At 37.8% G+C, this 17,288-nt stretch overlaps 1 protein-coding gene across 1 annotated transcript in view; it reads left to right on the forward strand.

Annotated features, from left to right (window-relative positions):
* The window catches only part of ANKRD44 (ankyrin repeat domain 44), a 342,805-nt gene that overhangs the window by 226,745 nt on the left and 98,772 nt on the right, over positions 1–17,288 (forward strand). The window contains exons 11-15 of the mRNA XM_049773177.1: positions 5,626–5,708; positions 6,855–6,972; positions 9,289–9,357; positions 10,972–11,112; positions 12,993–13,073. Of these exons, the coding sequence (XP_049629134.1) occupies positions 5,626–5,708; positions 6,855–6,972; positions 9,289–9,357; positions 10,972–11,112; positions 12,993–13,073 (492 nt within the window). The remainder of the gene's footprint in view (positions 1–5,625; positions 5,709–6,854; positions 6,973–9,288; positions 9,358–10,971; positions 11,113–12,992; positions 13,074–17,288) is intronic.

Consider the following 17,288-nt stretch of genomic DNA (forward strand, 5'->3'; position numbering starts at 1 on the left):
ACAAGGCAATCTAAAGCCATAAAACTTATGTAACTCCTTAAACATTACAGGCATAGTATTTTCTTACATTTCCATATACATGCATATTAGCTTAAGTTAACCTCAAATTTTAAGTGAGTTCTTTTTAAGGATTAGAGTCAAAGGAGCACAGTAAGAATGGTGTTAGAGTGGCAATTGTTGTTTGCATAGGCCCACCAAAATATGAGGGACATGGAAAGAAATAACCTTGGCCTAAGTACAAAGAGACCAGGCCCCTGAAGTTTCCTGGCACAAGACCAAGTCTAGGCTCCAAGCAAGCTAGATCGTCCAATCCAATACATTGTCTGTAGTGCCAACACACTTTTATTTTTCACACAGTCTCTGTTGTTGGTATCATGTTTCTGTATTAAAGATCCTGGAATCTGCATATCTTACATTGAAGTCAGGATGTGGAGCATCCTCTCCTTTCACCTCACAATCAAAGGGCAATGCAGGGAGCCCTGTCCTGTAAGCAGGTCGTTGTTGTTGTTAAGTCTTCTCAGTGTTAAGGGAAGTCTCTTTTGAGCAGGTCGAAGTCTGAGCAGTGTAGGTCTTCCGTGGTAGAGGATTGCTTCCAGGTGATGTTATAGACCAGCCTGGATGTTTCGTGGATGGCTTTCCTGGTTCAGGGGAGAATGGAATATGCCCTTTCTTCTGAGGTCTGTGCCAGGTCATTATGTCAATGTTCAGGGTGTAAGGTCCCTTTGCACTACAACGTTTGTGTGTTCCAATCTCTATTAGATAGGATTTTATTTGTATTTATACTATTTTCCCATTTTAATGTGCCTATGCAAATAAGAAGCAATGCCACATGGTGTTATTGGCACATATGGGGGCCATAAGAACAATTACAATGATTCCATTGACATGATTCAATCATAAGCATTAAACTGGGGGACTCTTCCACCAAAATTCCTTGTTAAACAGCTCAAAAAGAGAAGATAAAAAGTGGTTAGAATCATCACTGTATAAGACAACATTTAGTAAGAATTATAGCTGTCAGAGAAAAAACACAAAATATTCTAAAGAAATACGTGTCCATTTTATGTATCTTGAAACAGTTTGGGGTTGTCACACACAATGCACAGCTTTGGACTGTGATTACGATTCTACACTACTGAAGTTAAAAAGAGTAAACTAGGTTAGTGATGTTTGAGAAGGGGTTAGAGAGTTAAAGAGTAAAAAAGAGCTTTGTAGGGGTGTGGGAAAGGGGAGAATACAAAATAAACATTCTGTATACAGAAAACATAACATAAGAGTAAGGAATATTCTGAATGCATGAAATACATGAAGTACGCGCGGGGGCGTACCCAGGGGTCCTATGGCTAGCTGTCCTGCCCAGAGCCCCCAACATACCAGGCAAACACACCAAGAAATCCTGGCATTCGGAGTGTTCTGGGCCCAGCCGAGCCTCTGTAGTTTTTGGATGCCTAGGGAGGAATTTCTCACCCCCTCCCCCCAAGGCCCGATTAACCAGGCGTGGCCCTGAAGACCCGCCTGGTGTGGGGGGAATCATGCTCTCCTGGACAAAGTGGTCAGCCCAGGGTCCTATGGCTAGCTGTCCTGCCCAGAGCCCCCAACATACCAGTCAAAAGCCCACGAAATCCTGGCATGTGGAGTGTTCTGGGCCCCGGCTTTTTTTTTTTTTTTTTTTTTAAATCATTCACAGTGTGCATTATTTCAATGAGGCCCATAATTGCTCTTAAGATTGGCACTGTTATTTTTATTTTCTGGGTGAGAGAGCCATTAGATAGTTGCTGCAGATCAAATAGCTAGCACATCACGAAAGGATTTCAACCTAAAGGTTGTGGCCTCGTCACCTCAAATTATCCACAGTGCTCATTATCGTAGACCACTGAGGGAGGCTATAGAGAAGATGGGATGTGGGAATGAGGGTCATGTTTCCCCGATGCCAAAGGAAAGGCTTAAAAGAACTGATATTCTCTTGGTTCAAAAACCCTGTCTTCACCTCTAATGACTCTCAACAATTAATTCTGACCTCATTTATTTTGAAATAACTTGGCAGGAGACACCAGCTAACAGCTACCCTTAGAAATAGCTAAAACGAACGGGTTCTATTAATTTTATGACTGGTCAAATAAGATTGGCAATTTCATCGAATTAGTCTCTTCTTTCCTGTAATTTATGCATTGTTAAATATAGTGTTATGTGATGTCTTTATTTCTTGATCTTCCTTAATGTATGCATCACAAAGTAAGAGGCATACTTTTTATTTCATGGAGTCAAATTCTAATTTTCCTGCGAAAGGTTATATGGTCTTTTCATTGTAAGCTGTTAGGCTTTATAACCATAAAAGACCAATTTTATTTTGGAATGTGGATCATATCTGAAGGGTGCAGAGATTTTTAATTCTATTTTAATTTTCTTTCCTGTCTTGGCCTTTTTGAACAAAAGTATAATATTCATGTTCAAATGCCAAAAGTACTGGAGTCTCAATAACCTACAATGAAATGATGACATTTTTATTAACTGTGGAATTTAAATGGGATATCAAATAGAATATACTTGTTGCTAGAATTTTATGGTAGTGCTCTCTTGTAAGATTTTAAGTGACAGTGAAAGAATGAATTAGCTCATATAAACTCTAATGGTTTATTTAAAAGTACTGATGTTAATGTGGTATGGTTGATTGGAAATATTGACAATTAAGTTTTAGTATATCATACATCTCTGGTTTTTAAGCCATATACATTACATGTTTTCCACATTTATTTCTTGGAGTTTGACATTATTTTCTTAATTTATTTCCTTATATTTTTGTAATGATACATTAAAATAAGTTTATAATATATACCCTAGATTTGTGTATGAATATATGTATGTATATAGGTATTGGTTATATACATATACGATTATGTGTATATATATGTGTGTTTAAGAAGTGAGGAGGTGGGGGCCGGAGAAATAGCATGGAGGTAAGACATTTGCCTTGTATGCAGAAGGTCATTGGTTCGAATACTGGCATCCCATATGGTCCCTTGAGCCTGCCAGGAGTGATTTCTGAGCATAGAGCCAGGATAACCCCTGAGCGCTGCCAGGTGTGACCCAAAAACCAAAAAAAAAAAAAAAAAAAAAGAAGTGAGGAGGTGGGGGCTGGAGAAATAGCATGGAGGTAGGCCATTTGCCTTGCATGCAAAAGGATGCTGGTTCAAATCCCGGCATCCCATATGGTCCCCCAAGCCTGCCAGGAGTGATTTCTGAGCGTAGAGCCAGGAGGAACCCCAAAAACCAAAAAAAAAGAAAGAAAAAGAAAAAGAAAAAAGTGCAGAGGCATCAAAGGAATCCTGAGAAATTAAGTACTTGGTTTCTGGCAAACTTAAAGCTATCAAAGAAAAAATCTATTTATGCATTGTTTTCTTTTCAAATGCCCAGAGATATGTAGTGATACATATTTGCTCTAATTCCTCCAAATAAAATCATGTAAAATAAAGGTAACTTATTGCTCTATTAGTAAAGTTCCATTTATAACTTTTAATTATATTATACATTTTTTTAAAAATTAGTATCAATATAGACAGACATTCAGGAAAAGAACAATATAAATAGTATAGAAAAGGTCTCCCATCCCCCATCTCACTCCTTACATGAGCATTAGGATTGTCACCAGTGCAATTGCTTTTCAGAATTTTTTTTTAATGGTGAGAGAGGCAATTATCAGTACTTCTGCTCCACATGACACTGCCCAGAAGATGGGCAAATTACGTCTCTTGATGGATGTCAGCTATTATATATACAAGGTTGGAAATCTCCATACATGGAAAGGGAAAAGCAGAGGAAAGACTGAACAAAATCACCGATCAGCAGAAGTTTTCATGGAAAGACAGTAGTTCATTTCTGGCTGACTTAAATTCTATAGAGCACTGAATACCAAGAGATAGCCTGACTCAGTTTATGCTTTGGTAATAATCATGTATGACCATTTTTGAGATAGTAAAAAAATTCATGTCTTCAAGGTTTACAAATCTAGATATTTTTTTGGTGCATCATAGAATTTTAAAATAAGGCTCTGTGCAGGGAATAAATTCAGGAAATTATTATGGAAGTATAAATATAGGTGATCTTTTTCTTATGATCTGCATAAAAGGACTTTCAAAATCTAAAATCACCATTGAAATTAGAGGATATATGAGAAATTATCACTAACATTATAAATTCTTATAACTTCCTAGCAATATCCTGTGCAGAATGTTATTAATGACAACCAAATACAAGATGTTGGGTTTAAGGGTACAAGAGGGTCCAATTCTGTGTTTTTTTTTGGGGGGGGTCACACCCGGCAGTGCTCAGGGGTTACTCCGGAGCTGTCTGCTCCTGGCAGGCCCGGGGACCATATGGGACACTGGGATTCGAACCAACCACCTTTGGTCCTGGATCAGCTGCTTGCAAGGCAAACGCAGCTGTGCTATCTCTCCGGGCCCGAGGGTCCAATTCTGAAGGCAGAAAGTTCTTTCACCGAAAAAGCTGTCTGTCCCTAAGGGTTTACAGTTCCTGGGAACTTTGTAATGTGGAGGTGGTGGAAGGATCTTCCCAAAAGATCCCTTTCTATATTCCTTTCTTTATATCATTAGGGGAAAAAAACACCAGATTGTTGAAATATATACAAAATATTATTTTTTATTTTTGTGTTTTTCTCATATCTAATATTTGCAGTTTAGTTTAATATGTGTAACATATCTATTAAAGATAAATTTTCCTCTGTAAAAGATAAATTTTAATTTCTATTTTTATCAAAACACTATTTTCAATAATATAGTCATTAAAAGCTTTTCACAAATTGCTTGGCACATAATAATTCAATATTTGATATTTACTTAGTGAAAGAGTAAATAAAGCAGTTTGTTTTTTAAAGTCTAGAATTGGCCATATTATCTGTTGCACTTACCACAGTAACTGATACTTAGAACATGCTGACTAGATGAAGGATGGACTTAAAATTACAAAATGAAAAAAAATAAGAGAAAAATTAAATTTCCATGCAAACAATTACCACTTATATGAAACATTTTCTTTAAAATACACATTTCTGTGTGTTAGAGAGATCATACAGAGATTAAGGCATTTGCCTTGTATCCTTTGGACCTTGGTTTGAATACTGGACACCACCTACAGTGCCTGAGCATCATGAGGACCACTTCTGAGCACAAAGCCAGGAGTAGCCTCTGAGCAGTGCTACTGTGAATATCTCCAAAACTCCACCCCCCAAAATAATAAAATAAAGCATACACTTCTAGGAACTAGGAAAGAGGCACAAGTGGCATAGCTCTGGCCTTATACATCAGAGACTCTGAACTTAATCCCTAGACTGCAAATATAGATTATTATGATTTATTTTAATATGTTGTATATATATCATGATAAATTTAAAGTTATCTTTTAGGCTCAGGATTTTATTTTTTTAGGTAAAAAAATGGATGCATAATTACTTGTTGAGTAGAAGAATTATAAATTATTTATTGAGTAAAAGAATGAACAAATTTCAGCCTGGATTTAATTTTCAACAAAGACCTTTTAGAAAGATATTGTGTATCTGCATGTATCATGAGATCTGTTGCCATGAGCAATCTCTGTTTTTTTTTTACTTCTCAGGTGTGGAATCCATAGCATGTTTCCCTTACATTTAGCTGCCCTAAATGCTCACTCTGACTGCTGCAGGAAGTTGCTGTCCTCAGGTAAGTACCTCTGTGAACAGAGATGAGACTTCATCAGTGTGCCCCATGGCTTCAGTGTCTGGCCAGAGTGAGTGACTTGCTTGCACTTTGTTTCATTCATTGCCTGACTTGGCAGAATGAGCCGCAGCTAGTTTAGGTCCCAGCAATCCTTGGGGTTGGAGCTGCTTGAATGTCAGTGTTGCTATACCAGAAAAAAGAGTCGGACTTTGTTTCTTCAAATTCAAACCTGGGTGATCTGGACTGAGAAAAAAGTGTGAAAGAGAAAGTCAGAGCGAGAAAGAGAGAGGAGAGAGAGAGAGAGAGAGAGCAAGAAAGAGACGTAAAATTGGTCATTGCCTTTAGAACGTTTGTCATAAAAGGAGAAAGCATTCTTGAGAATTAAAGCAATGACCTAAGATTCATTATTTTCCAGCATAGCAAATCCCCACCTTGTAGTAATAGAAAATGTCACATCACCTCCTCACTCCCTAGGTTCTGAAAAATCACTACAATTGATCTCAGTGAGGTTTAAATACAGATTTTTTTTAAATGCAAGCCCATTTGGAACCAAGAAATATTTTTGGTTTGGAGCTTTGTTAATTTTCCTTATCACTGTTTCTGCCAACTTCCACATATTAGAAAGTTCCTGGCCTTTCGAAGATGATAGTGTTTAGGCTGTAAGGCAAAGATTATTTATGAATTATTTCAACAGATAGCCCAGAAGCTTTATTTTTTTTAATTTCAAGTATTTTACCTGTGGTTGATTTGCTTTCACTGCTGTTGGCAGGTTTCAAAATAATCTCTGCATGGAAGGCTGTTTTCCCAATTGTACTGAAAGCTAATAACACACTCAAGAAAAGATCTATTCCTGCATGTGAAGAGCCCTCTTCTGCCTTCTGTGTTTTCTCCTTGTGTTTCTCATCTGTCTGTCTCTTGCCTTTCTTATCTCAAATGGGTTTCATGAATTTCTATCCCGGGATTGAAATATGGGGCTGCGGTTCACCCAGGGATGAATGTGAAAAGAAATTCATCTTGACTTCATGGCGCTTCCTCTACGATTGCCCATGTGTTTCCATGACAACCTCTTTCTGACTCCAATGGCTTGCATTCTGGTTTTTCTACTAACTGATTTTTCTGTCTCTGCAATGTTTTTTGTGGTTTAACTAGGACAAAAGTATAGCATAGTGTCCTTGTTTAGTAACGAGCACGTGCTGTCTGCAGGCTTTGAAATAGACACCCCAGATAAATTTGGAAGAACGTGCCTTCATGCTGCTGCTGCAGGAGGGTAAGTCATTTACCATTTGACTTATTGCCGGACTTAATGACCAATATATCTTCATTTGCTCAAGTTTTTGAGAAATCAAAGGCACTTTCCTTAGTTGGTTAAGCATCATTGCTCTTGATACCAAATGGCACCGTGTTGCATTTTCAGTGATTCAAGTGTGTGTTCTTCCAAAGAAAAATGGTTTACCTCCTTTCGTGTAGAAATTCGATTTATTTTGGTTTTATTTCCCCCTGATCTCTCTTCTTTCAAATTGTAGTTCTTTAGCATGTTCAATATGTATCTCTTTGACACCTCATTCCAAGGACATAATTTGAGATTTGTTTCTTGAGGTAGGTGATGAGAAAGGGTATCTGAAGGTTGAGTTGAATCATGTTTATTTGCCCAATTTGTTCTTATTCTTTTTTTTTTTTTTTTTTTTTTTTTTTTTTGGTTTTTGGGCCACACCCGGCAGTGCTCAGGGGTTACTCCTGGTTGTCTGCTCAGAAATAGCTCCTGGCAGGCACGGAGGACCATATGGGACACCGGGATTCGAACCAACCACCTTTGGTCCTGGATCGGCTGCTTACAAGGCAAACGCCCCTGTGCTATCTCTCCGGGCCCTCTTATTCTTAATTTTTTGTTTTGTTTTTGTTTTGTTTTGTTCTGAGACCACACCTGGTTGTGCCCAGGAGTTACTCCTGGCTCTGTTCTCAGAAATCATTCCTGGAAAGTTGGGGGTGGTGGTGGTGGTGGAAATTATGGGATGCTGGGAATTGAACCTGGGTCCAACCCAGGTATGCCATATGCAAGGAAAATGCCCTACCACTGTGCTTTCACTTGGCTCCTTATTGGTTTTTAAATCCTTAGAAGGATTAAATGTGAGCAGGGGCCAGGAAAACTCTAAGGATAAATGGAATGTGATTTCATTCTCTCTCCTTTCCTCTGTTTTGATTTGTAAAGAGATTTTTCATCAGATATTCCTTGTAAGTCAGCAGTTAAATTAAAGCTCCAATCAATGCATTGTTGATATAAGACCACACACTAACCAAATATAGATCACACTGTTTGGATAAAATATTGGTTTGTAATTAACTTTCTAGACCTTAAAGAACAGCAACATGTCTCCAATTTTATCTGAATATCACCAAAGACATTGCCTGTTTATCCGAGTATAATTCTAAATCATTGAGTGTCTATGAAGCATTGGGCCCCTATTTTAATAACACCCTTTCAAAGCCATATATATTAATAATTTTTATCATATTTTGAAGTCAACTTTTTAACTTGATACCCAATCTCCAAATTGCTTGAGCTTGCTGAATTCCTTAATTATATATCCTTTGATTTAAGCAATAAGAAACAACTACTTTTTATCTATAGATATGTTATACCAACACATTGTGATCTCAGGAAGTTTTTCTGTTTTCTGACAGAAACGATACTTCTTTGAGGAAGGTGATTATAAAGAGTCGATGTGGGTGGAGGGAGTCCTGCTCAGATTTCTCATTAATGAGATCATTTTTCTTATTTAAATGTTAATAAAGCAATAAATCTAAGCTGCTTCTGAGCATCCGCATTTTAGAATTAATAGATTTTTTCCTACCTGCCTTTGAAAAAATAATTTGACCTGTGTGGAAAACAGCAACACACCCTTCTGGATTTATGTCTAGAATTTTTTATCATAATTTATGTTGGCTACATGTCCTTCAATAGTACAATTCACTTAGATAGGCTCTTTTCTCTCTACTAAACATGATTTATTGCCTCTGAATGACAAAAGAACCTCTGCTGGTCTACATTCCAGCATTTGTGGCCTTGCTTCTATAATTTATTTACTAGATTTCAAAGACAGGGAAATGCAGTTGTTTATATTCCTTTAAGGAGAGGCTGGACAGAAAGTGTTTTTGTGGAGAATTCATTCTGCTATATTAAAGGTGATACTTGTCCACTCTGGCTTATTATATAAAGGTGATGTGACATTATTGTTGGTTGAGGGGGTTGCCTCATACACTCTATGGTTTTGAAGGATAATTTTAGGATAAACAATGATATAACATCATTGAAAACCTTAATACTATAATAATTATTAAGTTCCAGAGTCATGAAAATGTTTTGTTAAGTTCTCTAGGGTATTGAGTTATTAACTTTGAAAAAAGGAATTTTAGAAAATATACATGCATTACTTTATGATGTTCAGGTTATTTTAATGTGAGCAGAATGGAAATCTGAGGCTATTATTTTATTAGGCCTGCATGCTCCAGAAAATAGCCCACCTTGTAGATAGTCCAGCAACTGACCTCTGTCATCTTAATGATGTTTTTTTCCCTATTTTTCTAGTAATGTGGAATGTATAAAACTCTTGCAGAGCAGCGGAGCGGATTTCCATAAAAAAGACAAATGTGGGAGGTATGTAAAACTCTGCTTTAAGTGCCTCAATATAAGTAAGGGGCAGTCTGTCTGGAAATCTTAGAGAAAGACCAGGAAAGCAGGCACATACAAAAAAAAAAAAAACAGAAAACAAAAAACAAAAACAAAAACAAAAAACAACATATCTCTTCCCACATCTTCTATTTAGGAGTTCCAGTTGTCTTTTTTCTCCAAGAGTTAAAAAACTCTCCTACATGCCTAGTTTAAAAGATTCTGTTGGTAGCGGAAGAGACTATGTTAGCCCTCCCTTGGATTCAGGGAATGGGTCCACACCTGGCAGAGTTTAATGCTTATCTTGACTCTGTGATCAAGTGATCACTCCTGGTGGTGCTCAAGAGACCGTATGTGATACCAGGGATCAAACCTGACTTGAACACATTCAGGGCAAGTGCCATACAGCTCTATTCTGTCTCTAATATCTTCTAATACCTTCTAATCCCAAATTAGTCACAAGAATGGGAACATTTGATTATATTTATTGAAAATTTCACCTTAGGATAAATAATTATGCATATTTTTGTTTGTTTTTTGGGGTCACACCCGGTGATGCTCAGGGATTGCTCCTGGCTATATGCTCAGAAATCGCTCCTGGCTTTGGGGGACCATATGGGACGCTGGGGATTGAACCCAGGTCCGTCCTGGGTCAGATGTGTGCAAGGCAAATGCCCTACTGCAGCATATTGCTCTGGCCCTACTTGTGCATATTTAAAACATACATCCTCAAGTCATTCCGTTTGGAAGCAGCAATGTGAAGGTCTTTGATTCTAAACTAACTAATCAGTACTTTGGTTAATAGAGATGGAAATTTTTATTATTTTTTTAATTAATTACTTTATTTAAACATAGTGGTTACAAGGTTGTTCATAATACTGTTTTATTTTTTTCATAATTGCAAAGTTGTTCTTGATTGAGTTTCAGTCAATACAACGTACAACACCCTTCACCAGTGCATATTTCCTGCCATCAAGGACAGAAGATTTTATACAGGATTCTCAGAAAGTTATTGGGTCTCTGGAAACTTAGTTTTTCTTTGTCCTCATCAGATTTTAACAGTAGCTTGAGTAGAGCTAAGGATGCCAATGAGAATAGCATCACAATAGTCCAAAGGAACAGTATAATTGACTGAGCCCAGATAGGCACTGAAAATGAAAAGGGGCTGTAAGTCCACAGATAGATGGCCTCATCAGAAACAGTGTTTCTGTAGTTTTTTGTTTTGTTTTTTTTTTGGTTTTTTTTTTTTTTTTTTTTTTTTGGTTTTTGGGCCACACCCTGTGACGCTCAGGGGTTACTCCTGGCTATGCGCTCAGAAGTTGCTCCTGGCTTCTTGGGGGACCATATGGGACGCCAGGGGATCGAACCGCGGTCTGTCCTAGGCTAGCGCAGGCAAGGCAGGCACCTTACCTCCAGCGCCACCGCCCGGCCCCCGTGTTTCTGTAGTTTTAGCTCCAATTTAGAAAGTGAAGGTGAGGTGTATCCCTTGTTCTCCATCCTTCTAAGAGCTCAAGAACTCCCTAGGATTACAGCTGTCAGCATTTATGCTGTTAATGCTATTTGCTATTCAATTGAAGTAATCAAGTGCTCTTTGTTTTTCAGAACCCCTTTGCACTATGCAGCTGCAAATTGTCATTTGCACTGTATTGAGACATTAGTGACCACAGGAGCCAACGTTAATGAAACAGATGACTGGGGACGGACAGCCTTGCACTATGCCGCAGCCTCAGACATGGACAGAAAGTAAGAACAGCCTTACCAGGGCTTCCTTTGGGGTTAGGGGTCACTGGCTACTGTTTTCTTCATAGTGTTTTGCAAAAATTGTGAAGGATGAATCATCCAGGCCCAGTGAGGTTACAGTGGCTTCATTCCTCATCCTGGTATTCCCATTCCACACCCTTTATGTTTAGTTACTATTTGTCACCAAACATCATGCTTCATCTCTGATCATTGGGTGGAATGCTGCGTGGAGCTGTCAAATCCAAGTTTTCAGTTCATTCAAAATCTGATTTTCTGTTAATTTTGCCACTTACTACAGTTTTTTATCATCACCTTTTAAATGTTTCCTTCGCTACATTTTCTAGTAAGTATCATGTCCAAAATATACATCTACTATAATCTGAATAGCTTTCTAGTACAACATTAATATGTATTAAATAGGCTCGAGTTTTTCAGTGTTGAACAATGACTCATCTTTTGGGACCTGAACAAGAAGAAGTAGGTCACTCTGGAAATAGTTAGATTCTAGGTGGCTAGTAAAGAGAAGCAGAAATAAGTGAATCAGTTTAGAAAGAAAAAAAATGAGAGAGCTACTCATAGTTCATGAGATTGTTCTCCAATGTTTATGAATGATGGTCTTTTTGTTAGAGATACTTTTTGGTGACTGGAGACCTCTTGAGTTATGGACCATATTGTCAGAGTTGGTTTTAGGTCAGTGATGGTCTTTGTTTCAAACAATAACTTTCAAATATTTTACATGGCAGCCCACAGTAAGGTGTACTGTAGGAGAACCTGGCTCAATTGTGAATGTCTGCTTCTTGCATATATGAAGGCCTGAGTTGATAGCAGCACCTTTCACACCATTCCCACTACTCTGTTGGCTTCTGAACACCACAGATCCCTAGTCTGCTATGTGTGTTACCCAGTAAAACAGCAACAAAAACTCCAACATTTTCTTATTGCTGGTTTTGGGGCCATATGTGGTGGTGCTCAGAGCTTAATACTGGCTCGGCCCTCAAGGAATCGCTCATCATGGGGCTCAGAGAAGCCATATGGAGTGTCAGGGATCAAACCCAGTCCTGCTGTATGCAAGGCAAGCAGCTTACCTGCTGTACTATTTTTTTGCCTCCTTAAACCAAAACTTAAAAATAAGGAATATATTATACATATTTTTATATAATAGAAGCAAAAATTTTTATTAAACTATTTACTTCCACTATGTCTGATGCATTTTATGTTTTTATTTTACATACCAAAAATCATTTCTATCTGAAACCTGCTGACCTGATTTTACAGTATAGTAGTAGGTTGCTATCCAGATTTCCTTAATTTGGAAAACCATTTTTTCTTTTTATGTCATAATAACATTGATGAGTCAGATCTAATGTTCAGAGTTCTATAGCTGTGTAAGCTATTAATTCAACAAATATTTATTAAGTATCTACTGTATGCCAGGCAACATTCTTTAAACTGGCACAGAATGGGAGAAACTCTTAATCCTCAATGGTTAAGAACTTGAACTGGAATCATGAAAGATGAAGAAAGCTCTGACAGATCAGATGCATTAGAACTTTATGCCTGCAACATAAGCCAAAGGCAGTGTGGAATATAATTGGACTCAGGGAAGTTGAAGCTAAGTTGCCATTTTTTCCCATTTGGAAAGTTTAGACTATTAATGGCAGTGTGGAGAACTTGAGAATTATCTCATTTACTGATACTGGGTGAAAGTCATAGAAAAACCATATTTTTAATGATTCCTTGGAAGGGGAAAGATTTAATGGATTGACTGTAGAGAATCACGCGGGTCCTCAAGGGGTAGGACTTAAAATAATTGAGATAGAAATTGTACCCAAATTGTCCAGACCTTTGCATAGTAATTTTTTCCTCTTCCTTATACTAAGCAGTAAGACGATCTTAGGAAATGGCCATGAACATGCAGAAGAACTTGATGGGACCAGAGAGCTGAAGGAAAAGGAAGCAGCTCGGTGAGTTTCTTCTAGATGGCACCCGCTGCCATCATAGATGCTTTATCTGCTGCTCTGTATCTCGATGTGGGGCTGTCTATTTCTGGGTTTCACAGGTAATCCTGAAAAGTAATGTCTTTCTGCCCTTTACAAAGGGCAGCAATTCTTCAAATGCACCCTTTCTTCAATGATGCTATTTTCATATGGGCGCTTTTTCTAATTAAGCTTTGTTACAACCATCATAGAAATGGGTTAGTCCTTTGTTTTCTTTTGGTCTAAATATTTGAAATATTTTTTTCTACTTTAACAAGTCTCATGCCTCAGAAGATGCTGCTCTACCTCCTACAAGGGCCTTAAGTCCCCCATTTATGACCCAGGGTAAGGATTTAGTGAATGACATAAATATTTAGGACATAAATATTTTAGTATAAAATATGCCAGTTGTCTTCTTTCCTCTTTCCTCAACATATAAACAACAGAGACTTTTCGAGAGATCCTCCTAGTCCCTAAAAATAGCAGCTTGTGCCTCATCCCACAGTTTCTCTGGCTTCTGGCAGAGATGTAGCTCTCAGGTGATAGAGGCTGGAATTGGCTAGAATGAGTGAGAGCCAGCAACCAGCCTTGTTGATGCCTGGGAAGTGCCAAAGCTTCATCCTTTCAAAGTCCATCCTGCACTAGAGTTCCCTGTGAGAATAGGGTGCTCTGCCCAGAGAGGTGCCCATCTTGGTGTTGGTGTTTAATAACTGTTGAGCAATGGACAAGTGAGCGTGTTTATGCCTAATTCCAAGAGAGCTCTTAGAATTATCACTCTAGGTCTGCACACACAAAAACCTTAATATTATATTCACTTCATTTGACAGAGGAACCAGTTTCTCTGGAGTTTGAATGCTTGTGTCTGCCCCAGGGTCTCCTCCCACCTTCTAAACTCCCCTCCCAGATCTACACCCATGGAAGGGTGTAGTTAAAAAGTAGAATCTGGGCAGGTTGTAAACTATAGCTTTGTCTCCCACAAGGGTGGGCATAGTAAACACAGCTTGTAAGTAAAGTTAAACAGTCATAGTTTTGTCCTCATGCCCCCCTATTCAAATAATGATGTTCAAAAACTACAGAATTGTAAGTAAATCACATCAGCAAATGCCCTTCACCAGTAAACTTCAGGCTTTCCCAGGCCTTCTTAGAGGGAAGGAAAGAGTAGAGGAGAGCCTAAGGAAGTGCTTGCAGGAGTCCTTTGGGATGCTGAGAAAGCTATTTCTTGTCCTTTAGTGCCTCTCTTCCTTTGTGGCACAGTGCCAACATCTAGTCAGGGCCCTAGGAAAGAAGATAAATGTTCTGGTTAAAAGTGCAGTTCATTTTCCTTATAAATAATGGAGAGAATATTCTAATGCAATAACATAGTTGTTATTTGTAATAGTGATATTGGTGTTATAGGTCAACTATATTCTAGGTGAAATATGTCTTTGGAAGCAATTACAAGTGTTTCATGAATTATCTACTAAGTATTTGAGCTGATATTTTGAATGTAATCCTTTCAGAAACTAGGGAGTGTGGCCACAAAAATGCTATTCCTCGTGATTGATTTTTATTTAAAGAGTCAAATTTGGTTTAAGAAGAGTCACACCTGGGATGCTGTCCATAAACATTTTATTTTCCAAGAGAAAGAAAAAGGTCGTCTCTTTTTGGTATAGATCCCCAAAGGCAGCAAAAAATACCACAACTCTATTAATAGTTTAATTCATTATGTAGCAGTTTATAAAAAAAAGTAAAATATATTTTATTAAAAAATTTTACTTTGATTTTTTTCTAGATGTAAAAATATTTTTTGTTTCTTATATAAGGCTTATTTATTTATTTATTTATTTATTTATTTATTTTTGTCTTGTGACCAAAAATAGGTAAATGTAATTATTTTTCGAGGAAACTAAAGAAATTTTGCCTTGAAAGGTCTTAGTGAATCATAGGCTTATAAAGAGAATCTTCATGTTTTCTGTGAATATGAAACAGAATTGGTTTGGACTTGGAGAGGATGTGCTTGGCCCACTCTTGAGTTATATGAGTAAAGTCTTGAGTAGATGTGCTTGGCCCTCTATTGAGATATACTTTTGACATTATAGAGCAGTGCTTCCTGCCTAATTTCTTCTTCAATGGCAGGATTGGGCCTTTTGCAAAAGCCCCTAAACAGAACTCATTCTGTCCAAATTCTAGTATCCTGGATTGGAGGATTTTTTTTAGCCACATGTATTCTCTAACCCTATTGCAGATTGTCACATTTTCATGACAATTTTAAGCTATATTTGCGGATATAGCTTAAGTGGTAGAGCATATACCTGGCATGTGCAGGACCCTAAATTTGATCCTCAGTCCCCACCCTAGCCCATTTGGCTCTTGACTACTACTGGGAGAGATCCCTATAAAAAAAAGTTACAACTCTGACAGAAAAGGGTTTTATATTTCATTATTTTTAATTTTACATTATTTATTATCATAATCATCAGTTGTAGTAGCACTTTAGTGTTGGGGCCACCCCCAGCAGTGCTCAGGGAATACTCTTGGTTCTGTGCTCAAGAATGCCTCCTGGTAGTGCTCAAAGGATATTGGTGGTGCTGAGGATTTGAAATGGGGTTGGCAAAAATCAAGGCAAGTATCTTAACTCCTGAACAGTCCTTTTTGCCCCTTTAGTTTATACTGAATTACTCCTGTTAGTTTTTAAAAAATGTTCATTCATTCTTTAATATTTGGACAATATTTATGGGTTTGTTGTTGTTTGACTTTTGTTTCTTACTCCATTTAATTTTCTTTCTTTTTTTTTTTTGGTTTTTTGGGCCACACCCATTTGATGCTCAGGGGTTACTCCTGGCTAAGTGCTCAGAAATTGCCCCTGGCTTGGGGGAACCATATGGGATGCCGGGGGATCAAATCGCTGTCCTTCCTTGGCTAGCGCTTGCAAGGCAGACACCTTACCTCTAGCACCACCTCACCGGCCCTCGCCATTTAACTTTCATTTTTCTAATATTTTGATCTTATACTTAGCAAAAGAGAGGGAGACTTGGGACATTGGTGATGGGAATGTTGCACTGGTGATGGGTGATGTTCTTTACATGACTGAAACCCAAACACAATCATATATGTAATCAAGGTGTTTAAATAAAATTAAATATATAAAAAAGAAAAAAAGAAAAATGGGGTGCCTCATTTTTCTAAAGCAAGATAAGGCGAGACGAAAAAAATACTACCTCTTTCTTTTGTGCTGGAGTGATAGTACAGTGAATAGGGTGCTTGCGTGTATGTGACTAATCCAGGCTTGATTCCTGGATCCCTTTTGATCCCCCAAGTTCTCTAGGAGTGATTACTGCATTAGAGCCAAGAGTTACTCCTGAGCACCACTAGGTATAGTCCCTCCAAAACCAAATATAATACTACCTCTATTTTTATTAGGTTTGCCATGTTGCAAGGGTCTTACTACTTCTTTTTCACATTTTAGGCATTCTTCTTCCTAATTTTTATTATGCTACTATGATTTATCTTTTGTTTATAATATAGTTGTTTCAGGCATTAAATGGCCAAACACCAGTTCTACCACCAGTATAACTTGCCCTTCATCAGTAAACCAAATTTCCCACCAACATCCTAGCCTGCTTCCATGCAGACACAAAGAAATGTACTTAATTTTGTGTGTTACAACACAAAGTCAAATAAAATTATCAAAACTTAGATTAATGAGGGTTAATTTGAAATGATTGCTATATCTCTTTATAGTTTTACTAAAGTCAGTATCTAAAGATTTACTGGACTGTGGTTGGTGCTAGTTGAACCTTTTATTTGAGCTTGGTAGACTTCTATGTAACTTCCTATCAGATTTCCTATGATACTACCAGACTGAAACTACTATAAAATATTGAGGTATGGCCACGCTATCCATGGATCTGGAACAAATTCTGTGTCTTGAAAGTTTGATAATATTAAGACACAGAACCGGACTATTTCTGTTGGAGGGTATAGAAGGTGGTGTTAGACTGCAATAAATTTAATCATTTAATCAAATGCCAGAGGTATTTGTCTGTATTGGGCTACTTGGGAAGAATTGGAGGCCTTTTAGAGTTTGGTGGAAGAACCAAGCTGGTTTTCTGCCATTAAGATGACAGCTTGGGGGTGGGGGGCGGCGGCACTTTGGGTTTATTGATCACAGCATGGCCCAATCCTCTTCTGAAAGGAAAGTCCCTGAGTTTCAGTCCTATAGTA

This window comes from Suncus etruscus, chromosome 5, assembly GCF_024139225.1.
Source record: "Suncus etruscus isolate mSunEtr1 chromosome 5, mSunEtr1.pri.cur, whole genome shotgun sequence".
Lineage (NCBI taxonomy): Eukaryota > Metazoa > Chordata > Mammalia > Eulipotyphla > Soricidae > Suncus > Suncus etruscus.